Genomic DNA, 25,036 nt, shown 5'->3' on the forward strand with positions numbered 1-25,036 from the left:
TGAAGGAAATGCCTTGTGTCCTCAAGCATAAGACAGAACACTTAAGCTTCTACTGGTTCCACCCTGAAAAGGTCAGACTAACTTAGTCAGATACCAAGTGGCATTAGCATTTCTGCTATGGGACAAGTATAAATGCTGGTGGCTTGCCTCAAGATGGCATTGCTTGGCTGCACGGTGGCACACTGCTGGTCATATTTATCCGAAACAAATTGCTATGTCCACCCAGTCCCAAGTAAGATGAATTGTTTTATAGGAAAGTTTGTGCTTGTTGCTATGGTTGCACAGACAAAGTAAAAATTTGACCTAAAAAGCAATGTTTTTAGTACAGTGCCAGCTCTGACCTGTTTATATTCCAAGCGTAATGCCTCGGGATGAGTATATAATGAATCAGTGATTTCAATCTCTCAGCACGGTATTTCAATGAGGACAGCTGCTGATTTCTAAACTTGCTCTTCCAACCTCATATAGATGTAAACATACACAAAGCAAACACTGTCACTTTTTCGGAGGTCTCTGTGTCTTCTTTACTGTATTTCAGATTGTGGATGATTCATCGCACTTTGTTTTCACCTTCTTCTTCTTCTTGATGACTGAGAACTTGTCTTGCAGTGCTTTCCTCAGCGCTTGAAACAGGCTCCAGTGCTGGAGGACAAAGGATCTTTTTAGATAGGAATTCTAGCAGTGAATTGCTTGCCAGTGATCCCTGGTGTGTCTTGGGTGTGCTGCTGCTGCTGTTGCTTTCAGAGCAGGTGTTGACAGATGGCCAGGTGAACGCACAGCGGCTGACTGTGACGTTTCCCAGAGTGTAACCAAAGCACAGGTCCGGGGCTGCTCCTAATGGAGTGCCAAATGCCAGCAGCCTGGGGCGCAACGAGGGAGAGATGAAAGACAGCCATTTATCATGGCAGATGAGGAAGCAGATCTGCTTGAGGAGAGTGTCCAAGCTCAAAACACAGCTCTGCACCTGTAGCCTGTTATTAGCAGGGATTAAAGATAGGCTGCGGAGCTGTTTTCATGTGAATGTATGCGTGCGTGTAAACAGAGTAATGTTAGGAGTCTTGGAGCAATGTTGAAGTGTTGCTGTGAACGAGGAAAACTATTTACAGACTTTGTTAAACTCTGGATTGTACTCAAGGACTCCTCCATATGGGCTCCAAACTGTAAAAAGCTAAAGTGCAGTGTTTTATTCCTTACATTAGATTGTAACAACTAAGCCTTCTCTCCTGACTCTTGGAGGCGAGGGTAAGCTTAAGGCCTGTCCGGCTTTTGGCTCTCTAATCGCCTTAGTTCTCTCGGCTCACATTCATGATTTGGAAAAAAGTAAATTCTGGCTGATTTCTGATGCTGTGGGTTGGGAGTCTAACCCTGACACAGTCTGGGTTTTCTATTAAGCCATTTTTTTAAGTTCCAAAGGAAGAATCAAGAGGAGCATTAGGACCAAGAGAAACACCGGATTGTAGAGCTTTTGCTTAAGCTTTAGTTCATGTATGTCAATGGGCTTCTAAGCTCTAATGCCTTAATCCATCAGTCTTTGCTGATGTCTTTTAAATAAAACTCTTAAAAATAGGGAAATGTAACGGCTTTGATGTGCAGTATTTCATATGCACCTAACATTAGACATCTTGAAAGTTTGTAAAGTTTTTAAACAGCTCAGGGTCTAAACTGAGTTTCTTTCCAGTTTGCATGTAGGAGACTTATTGACCGCTTGAGGAAAAAGTCAAAGTGAGCATTTGTAGGGATTCCTGCAGCCACATTTATGTTTGCCTCCCTTCTAACAATAATTTAAGCCTTCTTGTTATTCTTCTCTTTGCCCAGGTCCTCCTGGTGCTCCAGGTGGGGTGCGAATAATAGAAAAAACAGACAAAAGTGTAACGATGCAGTGGAGCCGTGGTGCAGACAACCACAGTCCGATCTCCAAATATATCATCCAGTACAAGGACCAGTTCTCAAACGATGTCTGGAAGAATGCCACTACATGTAAGAGCTCGAGCGTGCTTGTTGGTAAAATAAACACTGCTACCGTAATGCTGAGCTGGATCTGGTGTTGTAATATTTGTGGTCATGCCACACAATGATACTATAGGCCTACAAGGTGGTTAATGTCTCTTACAGATGGCTTAAATATACTTTAGTTATGCTTCGGTGAATTAAAACATAGGATGGGTTCCCAAAATAGAACTGCACGTTTGTTTTAAGGATACAACCGGCATATAATATTCAACCGTAGAGAGCAATAGCACTAAAATGAACTTGTCTTTCTATAGTTCCTGTTAATGTAGAGGGGAACGCCGAGATGACCACAGTGGTGGACTTGATTCCCTGGACAGACTATGAGTTCAGGGTCATTGCTACTAACACTCTGGGAACAGGAGACCCAAGCAACCCATCGCCTATTGTTAAAACGCTGGAAGCAGGTAAGATTGTTTTTTGACTTTGGACATCTAAATATAAGAAGGAATAAAGAATCGGAGCAACTTAATAGGTCAAGAAGTGGAAGGGAAAAAAAGAGATGTGGTACTACAGTCCAGCTTTCCGTTCTGTTATTTATTCATCATCATTCTATTATTGCACTGTTTACTTACGTTAAGTATCACTGGAGAAATGAGTCAGCATAAATCCCATCATGCCGCGCTTTCTAGTGCAGAAAACTCACCACACAAACCTCCACAAATGAGCACTTTGGTGAAACTGTATACTGAAATTCAATTATAAAATGGGAATCACAGACTTACAGTAACCTCTCTTGAAAAAATAATCACAAGTTGAAAGTGAGCTACTAGACTCAAGGCAAACAGAAGAACTTGTCCCTCTCTCTGGCTCCCTGAATGGCAACGTTCCCACGTGGACATTTAGGTGTTGCGTTTGGCACAGGAGAAGACACTGATACCGCATTTGAAGAGGAAGGATGTTAGAGCAACATTGGCAGGGCTAGGTTACAGCCTGTGTGGTTTGGCTTTGTTTGCGTGGATTCATAGCAATGTGGGCTCAGAGTTTTGCTGTTGCCGTCTCATTGTAGTTCCTGTGGTGGCGCCCTCAGATGTTGGCGGGGGTGGAGGGGCTAGCAGAGAACTGACCATCACATGGACGGTAGGTTGGGACTTTCCACTGGGTAAAGTGGGAAGATGGGTTACATGTTTATATATGAAAACTTGCTAAAAGATGTTTCGTTTTTAGTTCAATTTGTAATAGTCACACTGACATTTAGATTTACATTTAAAAGTGAGTGGGAAACCATGTGGTCAGTGTTTCAGAAATCCAACAAATTATTAAAATGAGTTTGAAAAAGGGCACAGAAAGACCAGATAATGCAGATGTCTGCTCAGGATTTCAGTTATTCAGGTCCTCGTAGTCTTAAATGCTTCAGCTGAATCTTTTTTAGGCTCTTAAAGATGTGTCACTTCTTCAAATTAAGCCCAAGAAAAGATCCAAAGATTTTATTGTGTTGTTTATTATTCACCACATGTGCAGCACATACAGGAGAGCTTATCGTTTCTTTCTCACTGTAGTATAAAAGAAGAAATGAGAAAAGATAAAAGGACACTCCAGGGCATCTATAAAAAGCGGCAGTAGTGCAAATACAGTAACAGAGATGTACGGCGATATATAATATAGATATAAATATATAACTACAGCAACTTCTGAGATGTACATGGACAGTAGTGCAAATTCGAAAAAAGGCCAATTACACTTAAGATAAGTAATGCAGAATTTTTAAACTGGTAATTAATAAAGCACAATGATAGGTTTTCAATTGCTTTGTTAATCAGAACAACGAGCGTACCACAGATCATGCAGTAGAGAAGACGGGAATGATAAAACGATCGCTATCGTGAACAAAAAAACAACTCAGCGACTGAACTAATTCATGGTGTGTTGCTTCTCTGCTGCAGCCGTTGATAAATTAGCTATGGCTAAATTGTATTTTTCTTGGCTGCAGCATGACCGTTCAATTCCAGAGCAGCTGGAGGACGAGATGATATGTTTATCTTGCAGTGCATGTGCGATGACAAAGACACGGTGTCCACAAAGGAAATGAGGTGTGATGATAGAGAAGGATGAGCCAATTGTGTCGTTGCTGTATATAAAACAGGTGCCTTACACAGTGCAGTCACTGTATTAAATTCTATTTAAATATCAACTGATTTGTGAAATTTGATTTTTTTTAAGTTAGGCTATTTTTTACTTTGCTATAAAAGCTGGTCAAGAGTGACATGTGTTAAATAAAACATTTGCCAAATGCCATTTCTCAATTTATTATTCATTTTGTCAACAGCCTGTGAAGCCAGAGTACTACTATGGGCCTAATTTTGGCTACATTGTGGCCTTCAAGCCCCAAGATGAGCAAGAGTGGAAACGGGTGGCAGTAGCCGATCCCCAGGCCAGGCGTTACATCCACAAAGCCTCTGACATCCCACCTTTGACAGAGTTTCAAGTCAAAGTCAAAGCGTTTAACGTCCAGGGAGAAGGACCCTACAGCCTAACAGCCATCATCTATTCTGCACAAGACGGTGAGCGGTTAAGAGATTCAGCCCTCTCATCTGTAACAGGGAAAAATGTGCTAAAGTGATCTCAAAACAGCATCGCAGATCAACCTGGTTCTGTTTTATTAGTGTCAGAGAATGAGGGATTGCTCAGTCCTGCTAGTCAGTGCGCCACTGTGAAGTAGGATCCTTTTAATATTAGCTCTCATGTATAATAATGAGAAATATTAATACCCCTTGAAAGTGAACCCATCGTCCCCCCTTCTCTTCTCGGGTTCCTTGTTGGGGGATTATTATGATCTACGTAGCATGAACCAGAAAGCTGATAACTCACCCAAAGATGCAAAGCATTTAGCAAGTTATTAGCTTCCACTGACAAGCAGTTGAGATAACCACTAGAAACTCAAGCATGATGGGTGACAGAGATGCTCCTGCTGCCATGGTAACACAATCAGGAAACGGTTGCCTGGTGGGGGTGTATGATTTTTACGGTTACGCCTTCAAAGTGAGCCGTCGCCGGGCAAATCTGTGACCATAGTTGCGTGCAGGCTGGTTGCGCATGCATACAAACCATCTTCCTCAGAGTTTGCCTCTGTTTACAACGTGGCGACAGCATGGCAGTTTAGCATTTTAGGACAGTTTCCTGGCAAGAAAAGACTACACACAGGGTTTAAATGTTCCATAAGTCGTGGAATAGTGTCTGATGGCGGATTAAGAGAAATGCCACTGAGAGAACAAAAAGCAAAAGAAGCCAATAGATACGTATGAAGAAATATAAGCTAATGTTTAGTATAGTAAGTCTGTGTATGTTAAACTAAATATTTAAAAATTTTGGATTGCTTTGTGTTTGATTAAAAAAAGAAAACAATGAATGTAATTTTTTGACATCCTTAAAACATGGGTCTTGTAGTGAATATAAATCTGTTCTCTGGGTTTCTTTTTAGCTCCATCTGAAGCTCCTGCAGTTGTTGAAGCCAGAGCTCTCTCTGCCAAAGCTGCCACTGTGTCCTGGATGCCCCTCTCATATAATAATTTAGATGGATACCAGGTCAGTAGAAACGTTTATGAGGCTTGATCACAGTAGTAGTCATCACTTTAGCTGATTCAAACACCTCCATTTGTGACTGCAAACTTACTTTAAGCACCTCTAAGGAAAACCACAATCAATTTAACTCCATAAAAGCAAACATCCATACAAACATATTGCTTTAAATATAAAGACGTGCTTTTCTCCAGCATTTCTCAAAAACTGTTAAACTGATACTTACATTTAATAAGGTTTTCACTTGTACAGAGCGCTTTGAAACCAAGATGGTATCCTTGCAGTCTCACCCATGCGTCTTTGTTTCCCAGGTGAAGTACTGGGAATCTGGTCAAAGTGAAGGGCAGGCCGAGACGATTGCCGTGTCTAGCAGGGAGAACCACACTAAACTAGAAAACCTGAGACCTTACACAGAGTACATTATTGAGGTTCGAGGCTACAACTCTGCAGGATATGGGCCACCCAGCCACCACTTCCGGGTCCTAACCAAGAAACCCCGTATGTTGCTCTTTACAGTAGTTTATCATTAACTAACAGAGAAGTGCTTGGAAAACAGTTCAGTGTTGTGTCTGTAAGAACAGTGCATTCTGCACACAAGATTTGAGCCATTTAAAAATAAACATATTCATGATTGCTTTGTTTTAACTTCACCAGCACCAGACCGAGCCCCCAAAATAATAGCTAAAAAAGTGAAGGGCCAGTCAATAAATATTGCCTGGGAACAAGTGGAACCGATGGCTAATGAGTCCTCAATAGAAGGGTACCGAGTGAGTTTCATCTTTTCATCATTCTTGTTTCATCTCTTAAATAAAAAAAATAGCTGCTGAGACCCTTTTCGTTATTTATTAATATGCATTAAACATATGTGCATACGCAGGTACTATACAGGCCAGAGGGCCAAACCACAGGCACTCTGTACAACACCTACAAGCGAAACATTGATCTTCCCCTACCTCCAAATGGGAACTATGTGGTGGAGGTCCGGGCACACACAGAAGGAGGAGATGGGGCTACGACCACAGTCCAGATCACAGGTAATAAAGTGATTTTGAGTTGATTTAAGATCCCTAGTTTCCTAAGTTGGCTTTTGTGTTTAATTCTGTCAACATGGTGTCTGATTGTGCTTAAATGGAAGAACGTATGTGGCTTAAAATACCTGAAAGAACAAATTTAGAAGAGATAAACATTCCTTCAAATTCCTTTTGAATTTTTATCTTTTAAGATTAAATTACTCTTATTCCATGAAACTAATCACCCATGAAAATTCTATTCCATCACCACCCAGGTTTAGTTTCACTCACAGGAAAAAAATAAGACTTAAGTAATTTGATGACATTTAAAATCCATATTCCTGTGGGGAAAGACACACACTTCATTCCTGACCTGCCAGTTTCTGGTGGGATTACAGGTTCAGAGTATGCAGTAGGTTATCATTTGTCACAGCTAGAGGGTTCCCATGGGCCAGAGCAGAGCTGTCACTTCTGGTTATATACTTTAGATTGGAAAGCTAAGATGGCCCGTGACTAAAGCCTTGATAGCCCGCTGACTGGATCCTCTCTCTGGCTGATGGACTGACGGGGCAGGCCGACTGCATAGAAGAGCTTAAGCTTCTGTAATTGATCTTGATGAGAAGAGGAAACCCCTCCTGTGGTTTTCCTTATCCCTTATCATTCAGTCCAGACCCCACCTGACAGCGTGATTTCACAGACCGGGAAATTTCAGCCGTGAGGGATTTTAAGTGCAGGGCACTGACAAATAGAAGGGCATTTAAGGCATTATCCACACAGATGGGGTATATCACACTTCACACTCCAAACATGGTCTTGAGTTTGATGGTTGAGGATTGGTGGGGAGTACAGTATTTCAGTATTTCCAGATGTTGATAACAACAATAATAATAACGTTCCTGTTCCATCTTCTATGTTTGCAAGTTACCAAAGTGTTGCAGTGGCTTATGAAAGCAAATACTAAGACAAAGACAAAATATATAAAAATATAATTAAAAGCATACTGGTAGGTGTCATTAAGATTACTTACAGTTTATGGACAATGAACAGTTTGATCACCTAGCAGGTTGAAACTGATTTTGCAAACACAACAGTGACACTCAGTGTCTTGGCACGGTTAGGGGTGATGTGCAGTCTCATTGTTGTTGTTGTAGGTTCCAGCTATTGATGAAGGTATACCTACATTTCTCCTTCTCTGTCAGGTGGGGGTGTCTCGGCCGCCCAGTCTCTCAGCGTACTCTCCCTGCTCTTTGTGGCTCTCCTCTGCCTGAACCTCTGAATGTAGCGCCATCTTTGTCTTCACTTCCTGTGAAGGAGACTCCTGCAAGGACTTTAAGCCTCTTTCCACAATCTTTCAGTTCCGCCCTGTAATCTGGGATGCCATGTTCTGGCTCTTTCCTCTGGAATACGTTTGTGGAAACGGACACAGAAATGGAAAAATTGGAAAAAGGACAAAGACATTCCTTATTTATCCACAAAAATGGCCTCTTTGGAGGAGAGTCAAAGGAGTTCTGTCAACTTTAAAAATATGCCTTATATAAATGACTGCACTTATCCTTCACAGCAACTTGTTTTAAAACGTTCTGGAAGTGCAAATGCTGCACTTTTGATAGGCTGGCTGTTTGGTCATTTTAAATCACAACGCTGTTCTTTCTTATTATAAAGATGCTGTATGTTTGGTCTGTGACGTTCTGGAAAATTCTTCCTACAGTGCATTCCATAATATAAGGTAAACAAGTAACTGTGAAGGGTAAGTGTATGAGTTTATAAAAAAATATCTTCATGTGTTTCATGGCTTGCTGTTCGGTGGATTTTTTTTTCTTAAATTAAGCACACCCTCTGTTAACGAGATACAGTCAAATCAAATCTCAACCGCCTGCATCCTTTCAGACGCAGGTAGAGAAATGAGCAGATGATGCCATGCTGAAAAGTAATCAGTAATTGATATTGTTTTACTGTCTAGTATAACAAGGTTTTTTAAAGAGAAGTGGATTGGTTTAACCATGCAATTGCTGCTTACCTCCAAACCGTAACATAAGCTTTACTAATACCTGTGCGCATGTTGATGAAGAGACGATTGAAATGGCTCAGAGTGTTCTGATTCTGGCACATTTATATCCAAATACAGAATCCATTGGAACCAACCCACAGCAGCAGGAAGTGCCAACAACGTCTAAAGGAAGTTTAAAATGTAAAACTGCGGCGAACAGTGTGTGACTGTGATGAAGGCTTTGCAGAAACATTTAGATTGATGTTCAACCGAGACTGAAAGACATCGCCCGTGATCTAAACTAAATCTACTTTGTTTTGACTGTATCATTAGGACCTCAGTGGTACCACCTGGTGCTTTGTAAACGAATGTTGGCATTTTATTTAATGTGATCAGTTTCATTTAATATCTCTCATTTATGGCTTTGAGTGTGAGTCCCTATTAACAGTGAGAGTGAATGGTAGCGACGCTCATGCCCTCCTATAATTGTGCAATGTCTGAATTACCTGTGGCTACTTTATATTTTCTAACAGGATCATTGCATTAGCACCTGTTTTCATTCTCTAAAAATCAGAAGGTAAGCAAAGCCATCCGAGTCAGCTGTAAGAGCTCATCCAAAGCTCACGATGTTATTCTGAATACATTTTTGTCTTTTTATTAACATATGATCAGAGATATATAAACATTGTCATTTTTTTTGTTTTTTAATATTATATTTGTATGTCTCCGCCCAGCTCTGGTTGGACAGTTTCAGAGTTTATTTCTCTCAACTGGAGGAGCAAACGGTACATTTTGAGTTCCTCTGATTTCTCTCTTGTGTGACTGACGTTGGTCATGCTTCTTACATTGTGACGATATCAATGTCCACCACAAAGTGCTTTTTCCTGACTTTTCTTCATGCCACAAAACATAAAAAAAAGAGTTGCCAAATGCATGAATGCCTTGAACTTTGACATTTTTGGAAGAAGCAGCGGCTCAAAATTATAACATGCATGAGATTGGAGAGCAAGTGGTACATTACTTTGCAACACTTCCACATCATAGCGACTTCTCGGCCTCTCGGCTTCATGTGAAACACATTCCATACCTGAGTGGCATCCCTTTACGTCAGAGAAGGAGTAGATCCTAGACTAATATGTTCGTTAGCTGCTAAGCGAGAGAGAAAATCTTAAACTGACTAAAGGAATCTCACTCATTTGAGTTCAGAAGTGGTCCCGCAGTCTGGTACATGCAATGGCTGCGATTTGATAGTATCATTGGTGGCTGTGGCAGCATGTTTGGCTGCCTCCTGGAATTCAGTGCTTCGTTGGACATGAATGGCATATATGAGGGATGAAACTGAAACCTCTCATTGGCTGGACAAGAAACAATAAAAGTGTAGTTAACTATACATTCATATACTGTTCTGCTCTTTTCTTTGTCATTCTTGCAGCAGCTGCTCAGTGAATGCTCATCAACATGCCCCAAAAATGACTTGTACTGCTTTTCAGTTGATTATTTGAAATGATTTACTATTACAGGTCCATAACATGGCATCAAAAAAAGTGTCGTTTTTCAAGTAAAAGTACCACGGATAAATACAAACTCTTTATTTATAGGACAGGCATTTCACAAGGAGGATAGCAGACTTTCAGCTCTAAAATGCTCTATAAAGTAAGAGAATCAAAAGCATCATCTGTCATGTATAGGCATGTTCTTGTCAGTTTCTGTGTGTGTCCCCCTTTTATCTAGAGAAAAAAAAAAGCTTTTCTTTACAAAAGCTGGTACCAAATATATCAGAGATAGTGTTTCATTCTGGCCTCCATTACAGATAAGGCCTGTTCCACTTTTTCAAGGAGAAACAGCTGTTGGAGTTGTGTGTCCTATCAGGTATTGAGCAGATGAAAAGTAAATTGTTATCACTTCTTTTCTTGGATTAGGTCGAATTCTTTTTGGGGTTTTGGCCATCTTGCTGTTTCACCCAGGGTTCTTAACAGTTTTTTACCCCTGTGAAATCAGAGAGAGAGAGAACAAAAGACAGAGATAACCTTTTTTTCTGCCATGATTTAATGGCTTATCAGTCCAAGCATATGGCCTCTGTGACAGGTGGCCGTGTAACACTTTCCACAAAACACACATACAGCAATTGTTAAAGTCTGGTGCTGTGCTCTAGAGGAGTCCTACTGCTCTTCTAGATCACAGCAGGAATCATTTAAATGTAGCAGCACTTTTTTAAAACAGATTTACACAACAAAGTGCTACTATTTCATTTGCTGAAATGGTGGTGGGAAAAAAAATAAAACGTGCATTTCTGGAGAAAGGTGTGCAGTCCCTGGACAGATTGCACTTTTGCCTTTGTAAATCTACGCAGTTCTTTCACAGCTCGGAAAACACAAAACACACTTTAAAGCGGTGCAACAGCTGACTAGAAACAGAATGCATTGCAGGGAGATCTGAAATGTGATGCTGTGTGAGATGGCTGCTGCATGCCATGCTGCATGGACTAATGTAGTTGTCTATAAACTGCATTGCCAGTGCATCGCACCCCTGAGACTATTTTCACTATTGTAGTGTACTAATAAGCAAAGAAAATTAATAGTGGAGGAGGAGCAAACTGATAACTGCAATCATCATTTGGACTGCCTAATTGAAAAGCTGGAGGGAGAGTTAATTGTTTCAGACTATGCGGGATATTGAGCGACCTCTGTTGGAAAAGGTTAGTAACACATGAAATCACATTACAATTAAGAGAAGTTGCACAAAACTGAGAGAAAATACGCAAAATAAAATACCAACATGATGATGAGGCTCACTTATATATGACAGGATAACGAATTGACAAATCAAATAAGATTAAATAACTATTGCGCATCATACATAACTGGTATTAAATTCATTATATCGACTGTGAAGAGAAAAAGTTACAGAGATATCGACCCTGTCCAGAAACCGCAGGAAGTCAGGAGGTTGAAGTTTGCTGTTCACATTTGTCATGTGCTGAAAAAAGTGGCGCAGCCCATCAGCTCAGCGAGAGCAACCCAGATCGCTCAAACTTTTCAGTGTGCGCACGCCTTCATGTGTCCAGACTTGTAAATTGAAATAACTTCGTCCGAGCTCGTTGTTCCGCGTACAAAAGTTGCCCAGGCAAACTATGTGCGCTGATTGCCCGAGTGCTGGTGTGGAGAAGGACCGAGAGAGCCAAGTTTTAACCCCAGGCGGGATGGAGTCGCAAACAAAGCCACATCGCGGTGAAGGTGTTTGTCAGAGAGGATGCGGTCTCCTGCTGTCCGGTCTGGACGTAAGTAAAGGGGAGCACTGCTGTGTGGAGGCGCTCCGCACTGTCGCCGATGCTTTGGAGGAGAGAAGCGTAACTTTGGAACACGAAGCCCGGATAGCGAGGCTCAGGTGGAACAGGAGGGAGCAGTGCCTTTTAGCCCAGGTGTCAACTCTGCAGAACCAGGCTCAACTCGACGCACTCAAGTACCAAAGGAGGCTTAACCAGTACTTGGTGCACATCCGCAGTATTGCAGAACAGTTAGCTGGTTACTGCAAGGTGAGAGGTGATTTCTCTAAGGCTATTTTGTGTAAAAAATGTCATTTATCAGTTGAGAAACACACAACACTGTGGGACTTTTTTTGTTGTTAAATGTGTGTTTGTGTTGTTTTATTTGACTGAATCAGAGTGACTCCAGCCTAGCTGCTGACATGGAGAGCAAGGTATCAGATAATGAGGAAATGGCACAGGGTCAAACCAAAGCACACCAGGTAAGAGAAGCACACTGCCCATAACAGCTTCTCAATCAATGTCATATTCAGGCTTTAAGCCCTTTTGCTGACATGGCCAGTAAATGTGGCTGATTCATTAAAAAAAAAGGAAAAAAAAAAAGCTTCACAGCATATAGTGCTTATCCAACGTGCCCAGAGGCAACAGTGCACGTGCTTTTTGAATTATTAAATGTTAAATATCTGGTAGTATCCACTAAGACACTTCTGGTGTTGTTGAGAAAGGATGTGTTTCCTCCTGCTGTCTTTCACCTGCTGCTTCTGCTCAGCTTTAACCCCACAGCAAGTTCAATCTGTGAGTAAATGTTGACTGTGGGATAGCAGTCTGTCTGAAGAATGCTTAAACAGTAGCAGGTATTCTCTCATCACACTTCCTGCTTATTTGTCATGTTTGTGTAGTGGTGTAGTGTGTACTTTAATTTTGTGTAAGTTTATTTACAAAGGCATTGACTTGATCACTTTCATGCACATTTCAGCCAATCATAGCATCCTCTGTATCTTTTAACCTACAGAGAGTAAAACAAATGTAGGCCAGTGTCGAAACTTATCAAAAGAATCACCGAATGACATTTATATTGAGTTGCAAGTGCACTTATTAATGCATTTACAAGCCATTAATATATTAATGTCTATCTCCTAAATAAACGGACTTCCATTTTCCAAGCCGCAAGGTTCAATCTTCAAGTATCTCTTCAGATCTCAAATAAGTCGATCAGTCTGCAGCGAAAAGACTGGAAAGGCTGGAATTTCAATGTTTTGACATTTCCCTTAAAATGAGGTTTGGTTAATTTTCTGGAAGAACGACTGATGGCTTTTTAGAAAAACTAAAAAGCCCACTCTCACTTCTGTCGTCAGCAGTTTGGATTAAATGTTAAATGCCTGTTTTTGTAATGTGTTTTCTCCAGCCTGGGTGTCGTTTTTGTGTAATTGCTCACAACCGTGTCAGTATATAATTGATGAGCTAAACTGCGTGGACACGTTTTGTAACTGCTTCTGCGACTTTGCTGCTACAGAGGTTTATTAAGCCCGTTGCTTCCAAATCTAACATTAAGCTCTTGTTTTTGGTAAGCTCACAAGGTAACCTGAAAGTTTGTGTTATGGCCAGGGACTGTGTTGTGTTTGGGCTGCTGGTGGAGGTGGATGGGTTTAATCGTGGTAATGGTCACGTAAAGTATCTCTCTAATTGCCTGCAGCATGCTCAGAGTGCAACAGACTCACTTTTGATTAATGTGGAAAACTCTCCTCTGCCAGCCCCTGGCAGCAACACAGCATCTATTTTAAGCTCTGTCGTTTTTGTTTTTGTTTAAATACTCCTTTCTAATATGTCTTTTAATTTTTTTTTTTTTTTTAACAGGTTGTTTGCTTCTTTTTCTTTCCAAATGGATTTTCCAATACTTTGGAGTGCTGGGTTGCTGTTCATAAAACATGGTTTTCAATTTTAGAGGAAATCCACTTTGCTGGAAAAGCGATGGGTCTTCTGTCTGTGTGGACAATGCAGCTGGGCGACTAGTAAACATCCCAGCAGAAGTTATGGCTCGTCAAAGACCTCTTTGTGTGGTTGGAAAGCAGGCCTAATGACACTTTATTGAGCCCCTTTAGTTATGCCTGTCACGTTTTCCATCCTAGAATTGCACACATGTAGTGCTAAAATGGAAAATGTGTTGCAAGTTACTGAAGCAGTGGTTCTCTCATTTCAGACAAAGGAGGTAAAACAAAGCCCTTCTCATTATGAGTCTGGGTAAAAGAAATATGTTTGAAATACATCTTTTATCCTTGATGGGTACATATAGCGTGGCCTGCAAAACTAAGACTAATCAAGATGCGTCTTTTTTCCATTTTTTTTTAAATTTATAACACTAACTTACATTTTGTTTAATATTTTACTGCTTTACTGACAGGATAAATAAACAGGTATGGGCTGCACAAGTCTGTATGACCCATGTTATCTAAGCATGGTCTGACAATGCTCCAAAAAGCTTATTGAGATATAAAGAATGCTTTTCTTATTTTGGCGATAGTATAATATTGCCAAAAGTGCTCACCAGTCTAAATCATTGAATCCAGATGGTCCAATCACTTCCATAGCCATAGGTGTATAACGTATTCCATAGTCAACTGTTACTGGTATTACAGTATATTTATTTGTATTATGTCAAAGTGGAACGAATAAAGTGATAGTGGATGCTGAGGTGCATCTTGCACAGAGGTCACCAACTTTCTGCAGACTAAATTGGTACATAACTCAGAACTTCATGTGGCCTTCAGATTAGCTCAAGAAGAGAGCATAGAGAGCTTCATGGAATGGGTTTCTCTGGCCAAGCAGCTCCATCACAGCCTTACATCACCGAGTACAATGCAAAGGGCTGGATGTGGTGTAAAGCATGCCGCCACTGGACTCTATAGCAGCGAGACATGTTCTCTGTAGTGACGAATCACACTTGTCTAACTGACCAAGTCTGGTTTGGTAGTTGCCAGGGTAACGCTACTCGTCTGACTGCACTGGGTTAAGTGTAAAGTTTGGTGGAGGGAGGATTATGGTGTGGAGTTTGAGTTGAGTTGAGCTCTGCAATTTAGTGAAAGGAACTCTTAATGCTTTAGCACCAAGACATTTTTTGGACATTTCATGCTCCCAACTTTGTGGTGACAGTTTGGGGTTGGCCCCTTCCTGTTCCAACATGACTGCACACCAGTGCTCAAAGAAAGGTGCATAAAGACATGGATGAGCAATATTGGTGTGGAAGAACTTGACAGGCCTGCACAGAGTCCTAACCTCAACACGATAAAAAAACCTTTGGGATGAATTAGAGCGAAGACTGCGAGCCAGGCCTTCTTGTCCAACATCAGTGACATCTTTTTAAACCCTATGGAATAAGGATGGCATGTCACTTTCTTGTTAAGTTTGTTATTTCTCAATTGTTTCACTTAAATTAAAAGTTAGTATTTTGAGTAGTAAGTTGATTCAGATTTTCAGATGGCGTTGTAATTGGAAACTTTCTCTGTTCTTATCTAAACCTCAAGTAAATGTAACTGGTGATAACTAATGCAAGATTAAATCCTGGTTTCACTTCATTATAATGTGGAAAGCGAAGCCTAGATTGCAGCTTTTATGAAAATAATCTTTCAGTAATGAGGGAGACTTTTGTAATGTAAAATACTCAGATGCCAGTTTTTCTTGGTCAGTGATCCTGATCATTCCTGCAGACAAGAGCTTGCCGATTTGTTCAGTATTGTATTTGAAAGAAACAAAGGAAGAAAGAGGAGAGAAAAAACATTTGTGAGGTGGCACTGGATGGCGGTTGCATTTTTCCATGCAACTCTTGAGATGAACTGATCTATTCCAACTGATTGTGTGCTCACTGGCCTAACACTGAATCCAGTCGGTGACTTTGAGTCAGGTTGACAGTTTTGCTATGTTGAAAAGGGATAATGGAAGTAAGGCACGACACTGAAACGGCAGCAGGATTAGTCAGCATTACAAAAACACAGCAACATTCATTTCCCCATGAAATTTGCCCCATGCTTGTGTAAAGCCAGATAAACATACAAATGAAACCACAGCTGAGGTACAGTAAAACAGTCCCACCATTCCTCCTGTCTCAAACCAGGACTCTCAGATCTACACTTTTGACCAATACTGTGCCCGTGACATTTCAGGGAAGGCTTTTTTTCTTTTTCTTGAAGTCCTTTTAAACTGGTTAAGAGTGGGAGTGCAGTGGCCTCAAGAGATCCGGCTAATTCTCCTTTTTGTTTATACTAAGAGAAAAGGGCAAAAAGAGCAAAAGAATGGAGAGTACACAACTTGAGTATCAGTGTCATCAAAATCCCGTCTTGCGTGACAGCGGGGAGACGAAAGCAGTTCAGTCTGTTTGCTTGCATAACAAAAGATGATAAGATTGCTTCACAATAAGAGAAAAATCTACTTTCATGTCAGTTTAACTTTAATTTTTTTGTGTCTATTTTGCATTCCCAAATAAGGTGCTAAATGAGTGAATGCCTTTTTTCCTTGGAAGTAAAACTGCTGGCTGGGTTGAACGAAAAACTACCTGAGAAATATAGAAAAAACACATTTTTGTATGTCGCTATGGCAGACGTCTGATGGTGACATTGGTTGGGCCAACAGTTTTACCCATGTTTTTACTGCATGTCTAGACAGTTTTATAATCTCCTTGTGCTCCAATTCCCAAAAGACTTTGCCCAAACAGGAAAAACTGGCGGAAAATGCCTTTATTCAGAGAAAATAGCTTACTTATTGGTTTATAACTTCTTCACTTAAAGGTGGCAGATTTAGAAAACTTGGGCTTGGCTGATACAGATATTGAGTCAATCAATCTTTTCAAGTACTGCATAGAAGTAGTGGAAATGTAGGACGCCATGTTTTGTATGCTTCAGCCCTCTTGAGTTTTTTTTCTTTCCCCGTACCTGTTCTGCTCTGTTTGGTATGCCATGTACCCAGAATTTATACCACTTAAAGTGTTTGTTCTTCTGCTGTGAGAAAGAGGGACCGCCCTGTTCACCATTTCCTATTTCCTGTCCAATTTGACAGACACACACCAACTTTTGTGCTAAACAAAATATTGTTTTGGATTAATTTCAAATTTTCTGCTTGTAGATATTTGACATAGATAAGCGCTTAGTTCTTGCTTAATGTCGTAGTCTGACTTCTCTGCATATTTATATGAAATTCTGTTAATTGATGGAATTTGCTGTGTTTTCTTAGGTGTTGGTTTGGCAACTGAGATGTTTTTCCAAAACTGTGAGGCAGATATTGAGATTAGAATATTCCAGATTCCAAGGGTGTGTATGTAGACCCAACCAAAAACTGTGAGTGTAAAACATTTTGTGTGTGCTTGTGTGCATAGTTTATTTTAGCTGTCTGGGTCTGTTGTTTTAAGCAGGAGGTGTGAAAAAGAAAACCTTCTGCTAAAGACCACCACGCTGCTAAGAAGGGGCACTATGGGTAGCTTGTGCCTACCTGCTGAAAGGGGCCCTTTTTAAATGTCGGTGAGATGTTGGAGAGCCTGGTCTGTGGGTACAGCTGTTTTATTTTTACACCTTAATGTCCTTTTTGATTATGAAGCCTTGATGAAAGTTATGATGGTCAGTTTTCTGTTGGCATTTTATTTATACTTGACCTCAGCTGTCAGATTGTGGTAGGCAAATCAGCAAAACAACAGTGAGGATGAAGAAGGATGCTTTTTAACATCTTAGTAAAATATCTGAGAAAGGCTATTTATTTTAGTAAAATATTTAAATATTAGCGGCTGTTTAGAAAATTAAAAGAATAAATTAAAGCCCCCAAAGTAATCAGGAATGAAAAACATGTTGTTTTTTTTTATTTAAACTTTTTTTGAGGGACTGAGGTTTTTGCCTATCAGGTGTGCAGATTTCATATGGCAGCTCTTTCCTGTACTGTAGCTTTGCTCTCAGCTGTACCACAGGAAGCACACAGTGACTGGAGTGATTGATCATTTCATTCATCCTGAAGGGAGAGCACTTGGCTTTGCTCACACTTTAATGACTGTAAACCGTAGGCTGTATAAGTTCAGGATGCAGCAGCCAACATCTGGAAAAGAGCCTTGTGTCAAAGAGACTGTAAACTAGGAAGCTGAAAAGAAACTGATGAAATTTCCAGGTCGCTTCCCACTGGGGTGTTTGAAAAATGACTTTCATGCACCAGTGCTTACTTACAGTCATTACATGTGCAAACAAACACGTGCAGTACAAATACACATCCTGGTTTTGACACACTCAGATCTACATATCTGTGCCTCCTACTTCACTTGCCATTGATGCCACGAAACCCTTTGTACACAACAGCTCTCGTGCAACCAAGCAGTCGAGAAAATTGCTCGACGTGAAGCTGATTCAACCACTGAGCATCTGTGGTCAAATCCTAATTCGGTCGCCCCCTCTGTTCCCATCTTTAACATCACTGGGGGGTTTGGTTAGTCAGTTACCTGATGCCTTTTGAACTCACACAGAACCACTGATTTCCTGGAGACTTGATAAACATGTGGCTTAACCACATGTAACTGCAGCTGTTATAGGGAGACTACACTGAAAGCTTTGAGTCAGCATCGTGCTTTTGTGTGCACAAACAGCTGTGTGTGTGTACATACACATACTCGCTGCAGTGGTCACTCTTGCATCATGGTTCTCTGCAAAGGTTGTAAGGAGAGTGTAATGAGGTAATGTTGTGGTTATACCTGGGGGCAAAATTGGAGCCTACCACTGCTGAATTCATTACAGATGAACCCAGTGTTTGAAAGGCCTCTGTGGATTGTCCTCGACCGTGCATTATGGCTTTTATAAGACAAGATCACAGCATCACCTCTGGCCTTTCACTGGACATGCATCATATTCTCAAAGCCTCCTGCAGACTTTGTGCTGCACATTGATGCGCAAACTGAATTAAGACTGCCTCTGCTTTTGTCAGCAGGAGGATTAAGGCTTAATTACATCTGGGCAGAGGCTTCATAGTCAGAGAACCAACAGTACAAGGGAAGACCAGTGCGGTACATTAGGAAGGTGTTGAGGAATGGGATATAAGCTTGTGTAATATGCCAGGTGCGTTCGGGGTATTAGCAAACACTGGCATGGCACTGTGCGCCTGCCAAGATGAGGGATCAAAACAAAACTACCCTTTGGAGTCCCGGCTTTCATTCCATTTTGAAGGCCAACACTCGCCTGTGTCGGATACAAAAACAGTGAAACGTTTTGTTTTAAAGCTGCACACACATCAGCATATTAGATTTTTTTTTCTTTTAGATATGCACACACATACACATAAGCTCAACAACGCAGATGACACACAAACTAACACACACGGGCACAGACAGACAGATCATAAAGACGTTTTACTTAAATAGCTTTTGTTTGACCTCTGAGCAGCCAAAATAACAATCACAGCTCATTATTGTGTACCTCACAAAAAACCCAATGCTACTCTTCCAGAAATCTTACCCCGTAAAAAGATGGATTTGTTCGATCTTTTCCAGCTTAAGAACTTGGTTTATCACATTTTTACAGAAAATAAGACTTTAAACAGTTACAATAGAGAAGGTTTGCAGAGAACACCAGTCTAAAGTCTTTTCTGATTACAGTGAGTGAGTAGCTTCTTTCAGTAATAGCCAGAAATTGGTGTTTGCTCGCTGTAGCGCGACCTCTTAGGAACTAGTTAGTGACAGGCTTAGCGTGTTACTTTTTGCAGCCAGATAGAGCAGTCTAATTCTATTCCAATCATTGCCTTCATGTTGCTGCTGAAACAGAGGGAGGTTTTTAATTAGCTAAATGGACTTGGAGAGAAATTGACTATAAATATTCATTATGATTGCTGTTGTCCCGCAGATAAAGCAGGAGTTTTAATCCTGATAGTTTCACCATCTAGAAAGCAGAGTGATTCTTTCAAGCAGATCTTTTTCAGTGTTCTTTTTTTCACAAAAAGATAATTGAAATCATGAGCGTTATGTAGTCATTTCATAGCCAATGACCACATCATCGGTGCAGTTATAGTTATTATAGATCATCATGTGGGCTCATTGAGTTCCACTTGTGGAAGATTTCATTTTAGATCCTAATTTAAGACTTTTGTACAGTTGATCAAGTGGGGCCGCATTCCATAAGATGACTTCTTATGTTCATATTTATATTGTTTGGCAAAATGTTAGCATTTATATCAAAAGGGATATTACAACAAATATCACAAGTGTTTATACGTAAGAACAAATGAGAGTGGGGGGTTTGACATGTGTGTACGATTTAAAATTTGCAGGGTGTGCTCACAGAGCAGCCCACATACGTCAGTGTTTCTTTGCTTCATTTCCTGCTAATTGATCTCCACCGTGTAGGGAAGGAGGCTGATACCAATCTGCATGTGCGTGTGTGTTTGTGTAACTGCTGCCGATAGTGAGCCAGATATATTCGACCACAGTACAAAACTGGTGGTGCTGAGTCAGCATGTTGAGGTCACAGCACTGGTGTTGGTACCAGACCTCCATCTGGTTGTGCTAACAAAGAGGCACGCTTATCACTCACTACATCTGATAGTATCTCGGGGCTCCAGATTGGAGTTGGCTTCGCCGCCGGTTGTCCGCATTGAGAACACATTGTTTGTGTACGTCATGCGTTTCTCATTATCAGGGGCCCTTGATTGGCAGATTAAGCAAAAGCATGCACCGTGTTGGACAAGTCGACAGCTGAATGCAGTGTAGGAAGCGTAACAGCATGATCTAACCAGCAGATGGCAGGAAGCACACACGTGTACGCTGTGTCTCATGGTTATTGGCAAACCCGCACAGATGTTGGTAGTGCTCCCGATTTGCAGTTTTTAATCTCATTAAGATAGATTGCTTCATGTGAATGATTGATGTTTGGCTGCACATGTGACAGCTGTGTGTGTCTGATTCGCACAGCTCTTCCTCGCCAAGTGCTGTCATCAGCAACAGTCAAAAGTCATTATAAATAATACTCTGAAATTCTTCTAAATTATGCATACACTTTAGACATGTTTAAAAAATGTACTGTTTTTAATCTTGAACTGTGTCTGTGCATACGTGCTATGCAGAAGATCTCCATCTCTCCAGTACTTGAAAGGATTTGGTGCTGCTGTGCTCTCTTTCTCTCTCTCTCTCAATTCTAATCTTTCTCCCAGTATGACTCATCTAAGCTGTGGACTCTGCTTCTCTTCTGTGCATTCGTATCAAGTGGATCATATGGCCCCTCACGTAACTGCACGCTACCTTGCCTTTTGTGTTACATATCTCACAGGGTGGGTGTAGACACAGAAGTGGAATAGGATCTCTGCATAAACATGTGGTATAGACAGCTGAACGAAACACTTTTGAGGTTTAGATTTTGACTTGTTTAACAACTTTTACTGCCTACAGTGACACGCCGGAGGGACCCGAGGACAGACTCGCTTGTTGTTCTCCCCATTAGCTTGAACCAGTTGTTGATTAAGTTTCAATAGAGTCTCACTAGTTAGTTTCCTCCCACTAGCCTCCTAATGAATGCCGGGGATGATTTGGCTACGATTGTCTTCCCTCATCACTGCAAATGACTGTTGAATACTGCTGCATTGTAAAATCAATAGCCTTGGACTATCAGAGCCCTGAACAGTCACAGATTACTGATGAGGGTGATTTGAGGTGTTTAGCTGTGAATGTGAGTGTGTTTTGGCTGCATATGTGTGTAGACGGAGGGAAATGCAGAACGACAAAGAAGGCGCGTGCGTGTGTGAGAAGAGAAAAGAAACAAAAGAAAAGATGAAAACCAAGAAATATTGATCGTATCTATTTTTGTTCACACGCCTGATTGTTTCCTTTGAGATAATGCCTTGGAAGTAGACAAAATCTCCATCTATACAAATGACAGAAATTTCCTCTTCCCAACAGAGGGAGGGCTAAAATCGATGTCAGCTAGCAATCTGTGGCTAATCAAAGTGAATAGTTGGCCCCCTGTTGCAGACAGCAGCTTTAGTCCTTATTGTTTTTAAGCCTGTTTAATTGGCTCTGGGTTCCACATGCTGACAACGAATGGTGAGACAATGTTTTTGTTCATTTTAAGAGAATTTATTAAGCGTTTGTTTCTCATCCTCATCCAGTAGCGTACTGAGCGATTGTGTAATTTGGTATTCTCTTTGTCTTGACTCAGCTGCCTTTGGACGGGCAACTTGCTGTTCTTTGCTGCGGCGCAGGCAGTGTGATTCATCATTTTGGTACTGTGGTCTTGGAATTTTTATTCCATTTTCAGCCTCTTTTTTTTGTGTGCTTTACATAGCTACATTATTTCAAAGGTCTTTCCATCTTATCAATGTGTATGTTTGTACACAACCAAAGGCCATAAATCAAAGCTGCATTTGCACTCTGCATAATGTATCTCATGTTTCAATGAGGAAATGCGGGTGATCTTATGAATAATACAAGCTGCTCACTCTTCGATGCCAATACAGATAATAATAAAGCAGGCTTCTATCAAATGTGGGCCAACCATGAGTGCCACAGAGCCGGGTACATTAGCTGTGGACGGCTGGTGATAAATCAGGCATTCACAGAGAGGATTGCCTGGCACAGGGAGCTCCCTTCAGAGGCCTCCCGGAGCTGTGCCATACGGTGAGGCAAGGCATTCAGAATCCCCTCCTTACCCGGTACCACAGGTCTCCAGGGTAGCTTTTAATCGCCACAAATGGGCGGCAATAACAACTGGCTATATTTTACGTTCTGTCCGATAGTTACGGCCTCCTGTAGCTTTTACGACAAGGAGATGTCAGGTTCCTGCCATAATTGGCTCTTCTATGGGGATTTTATGACTATGTTTACTTTGTGAGGATGACTATGGGATGCAGTGCTGTCTTAAGGGCCCGCTGGGTTTGGCTGGTTGATGTACTTTCCATTTGTTGCTACGTACAGTGAGGGTGTCTAATGGTCAGACACTGTATTGTCTCCTGATTGATGTATGTAAGGCTGAGGCCAGGGTGGTTGGAGTTATCTGAGCCCAACTCTGACCATCTTACTTTACATCCTTAGAGTCAGGGAGCAGGGAGCAGGGAGACCTGCTGCTGTCACTGTGCTGATGGATGGCTGCGATCTGGGCCAATCTGGGTCTATTCTCATACATTTCCATCCAGACATAAGTGCTGGGGGAGGGTTTTTGCTCAATTCATTGGATTAAAGCAGCGAGCGAAGTGTAAGTAACCTCTTTAGTTGTCTTTAACCAGGCAAACTTGTAGTTTATCCTCCCAGTACGTTTCTGTCACAATGCAAGGCTCCTACAACCCACAGCAAAGCACCCTCACATCTCCTGGTGTGTTGTAATAATTCTTACACTCGGGGCTGACCTGCTGTGCATGGAAGCACGATGTTCTCATCAACAGATGAGAAACCATTAAACGTAATCTCCTCGTGTGGAGAAAATTGCAATGCATCTCTCAGCCCAATGAGGCATGGCAGAATTATCTTTGTCTCCTGTTTTTGCCTTCCTTGTTTGATGTTAAAGTATGATGAGGTGATAAGAGGATATCCTCAAATGCAGACCGCACCACGACCCCCGCACATTAAGTCTCAAAAGTGAGCCAAGTCATTATCTTGCATTTCCTTTAATCTTACCTCTTGTCAGTGGCAGCATTTGAGCCCAAAATGAGGGCTCAGCGTTGGTCACACGGAACAACTAAAATCGAATTATCTGCAGTGTGAGCGAATGCACTGAATGACTTATTTGCTTTGCAGCTAATGTCATGATGGTGGTTGGGGCAGGTTTGTGGCATGTTATTAACTAACGTGTTACTCATGTCGAAGTACTTGGAAATCATTTCAGAAAAAAAATGTTCAAAATGCTGCCTTGAAGCTTTAGTCGTAGAACAACTAATGCTTTGTCAGTCTGCATATCTGAAAATGTATTTTCATAGATTTGCAATATTCCAGTTCAGTCTGCATGCAGAAGATAGTGATTCAAAATACCCAGTGTAGTGTTGCTTTGCTGAGGATGCTCTAGGAGCTGACTTATGTGAACTTAGTGTAAACAAGCAATAAGAGCATACCAGCAGGAAAAGTGAAGGACTATCAAATGCAGCTTTTGAAGACATAATATTATGCAATTAGATATGTAATTTAATTATGGCTTCAATGGTTTAATGTTGAGAAAACACATTTGTCCCTCTATATATTTCTGCAGCATCTCTGCTTTTTGTTATACTCCTTGAGAAGGAACAGTGTTGCGATTTTTCTTATTTACACCAAGGTTTATACTGTCAGGCCTTACTGTCAGTGTGAGCAGGTTAGAAAGAAAATTGCATCCTATTGTGAAAAACCCAACAGTATAGAAATCTGTACCAGTTACCAGTTTAAAAAAAACCCCAAACAAAACACAATGATCCTGCTGTCACAGGTTACACACCGTGCAGCTTTCTAAGCTTTGGTGGTTCCACAGTCTACGAGGAGCACCTGTGAGAGCAGCAGCTGGTCACTTTGGAAGCAGATCATATGTCAGTACATGAGAGGATTGCCATTAGTCACTTTTCAATCACTGCTCTGCTTTCTTAATGGGCTATAATGTACTTGCTCGGTCAGGTAAGAGCCACCTATCATATCACTGTGGTGCTGTTTTTTTTTTTTTATTGATGCCGAATTCTTGCAAATATAAGAATAAAGTAAATGTGAGAACCAGATATTTTTGGAGAACTCTGGTCTACATAAAGTCTGTTGTCTGTCTGTCACTGTATCTTGTCAGCATGAGGTAGCTTTAACATTTCTCATTTATATCCTTATTTTCATTAATATAATAATGTCTCATAACATTATTATCTATTTGTAGCTATTTGTGCAGTCACAAGGTCAGTCTCAAAGACAAACAGTTGTTTTTTCATGGTTGAACCTTATTATTTATTTATTTACTGTTGGTGACCACTTTTACTGATGAGCTGGTTCAGTGCCCATTCGAGGAACCTTCCTTTTTCCTTCCATTTGTTCACATTTTTGTTTTTTTGCTTCAGTGAGCCTTCACCAAACATGGCTCTGCACTTCCCTCTGATGTGTAGTATTGTAGTGCTTTGGTAACCGCACAGTCCCACAACATCGCATTCATTATTTATAGTGATAAATATCCATGACATTGAAGGAAATGTGTGTGTGTGTGTGTGTGTGTGTGTGTGTGTGTGTGTGTGTAACAGAATGCTCTTGGCTTGTCAACAAGAGCAGACAGCACATTGTTCTACAAGTGGTTGTAGGAGTCTGTGTGTTCGTGCACGTGTGTTTGTGCGTGC

The 25,036-nt window shown here is 41.0% G+C and overlaps 2 protein-coding genes across 4 annotated transcripts in view; both read left to right on the forward strand.

The window, feature by feature from the left end:
- cntn1a (contactin 1a) overlaps positions 1-9,910 on the forward strand; it is a 61,172-nt gene extending 51,262 nt beyond the window's left edge. For all 3 annotated transcript variants that reach the window (XM_085282687.1, XM_085282688.1, XM_085282689.1), the window contains exons 16-24: positions 1,816-1,977; positions 2,265-2,414; positions 3,017-3,087; positions 4,274-4,508; positions 5,426-5,529; positions 5,835-6,021; positions 6,178-6,290; positions 6,401-6,557; positions 7,733-9,910. In XM_085282687.1, the coding sequence (XP_085138813.1) occupies positions 1,816-1,977; positions 2,265-2,414; positions 3,017-3,087; positions 4,274-4,508; positions 5,426-5,529; positions 5,835-6,021; positions 6,178-6,290; positions 6,401-6,557; positions 7,733-7,809 (1,256 nt within the window). In that variant the 3' untranslated portion in view covers positions 7,810-9,910. The remainder of the gene's footprint in view (positions 1-1,815; positions 1,978-2,264; positions 2,415-3,016; positions 3,088-4,273; positions 4,509-5,425; positions 5,530-5,834; positions 6,022-6,177; positions 6,291-6,400; positions 6,558-7,732) is intronic.
- A 1,528-nt stretch (positions 9,911-11,438) lies between these two features.
- Positions 11,439-25,036, forward strand: part of LOC146569962 (PDZ domain-containing RING finger protein 4) — a 117,921-nt gene continuing 104,323 nt past the window's right edge. The window contains exons 1-2 of the mRNA XM_085282690.1: positions 11,439-12,052; positions 12,181-12,264. Coding sequence (XP_085138816.1) covers positions 11,651-12,052; positions 12,181-12,264 — 486 coding nt within the window. The 5' untranslated portion in view covers positions 11,439-11,650. The remainder of the gene's footprint in view (positions 12,053-12,180; positions 12,265-25,036) is intronic.

This window comes from Mchenga conophoros, linkage group LG7 (assembly GCF_057382185.1).
Source record: "Mchenga conophoros isolate Kocher_MC1m ecotype Shallow Benthic linkage group LG7, M_conophoros_male_GT1.1, whole genome shotgun sequence".
NCBI lineage: Eukaryota > Metazoa > Chordata > Actinopteri > Cichliformes > Cichlidae > Mchenga > Mchenga conophoros.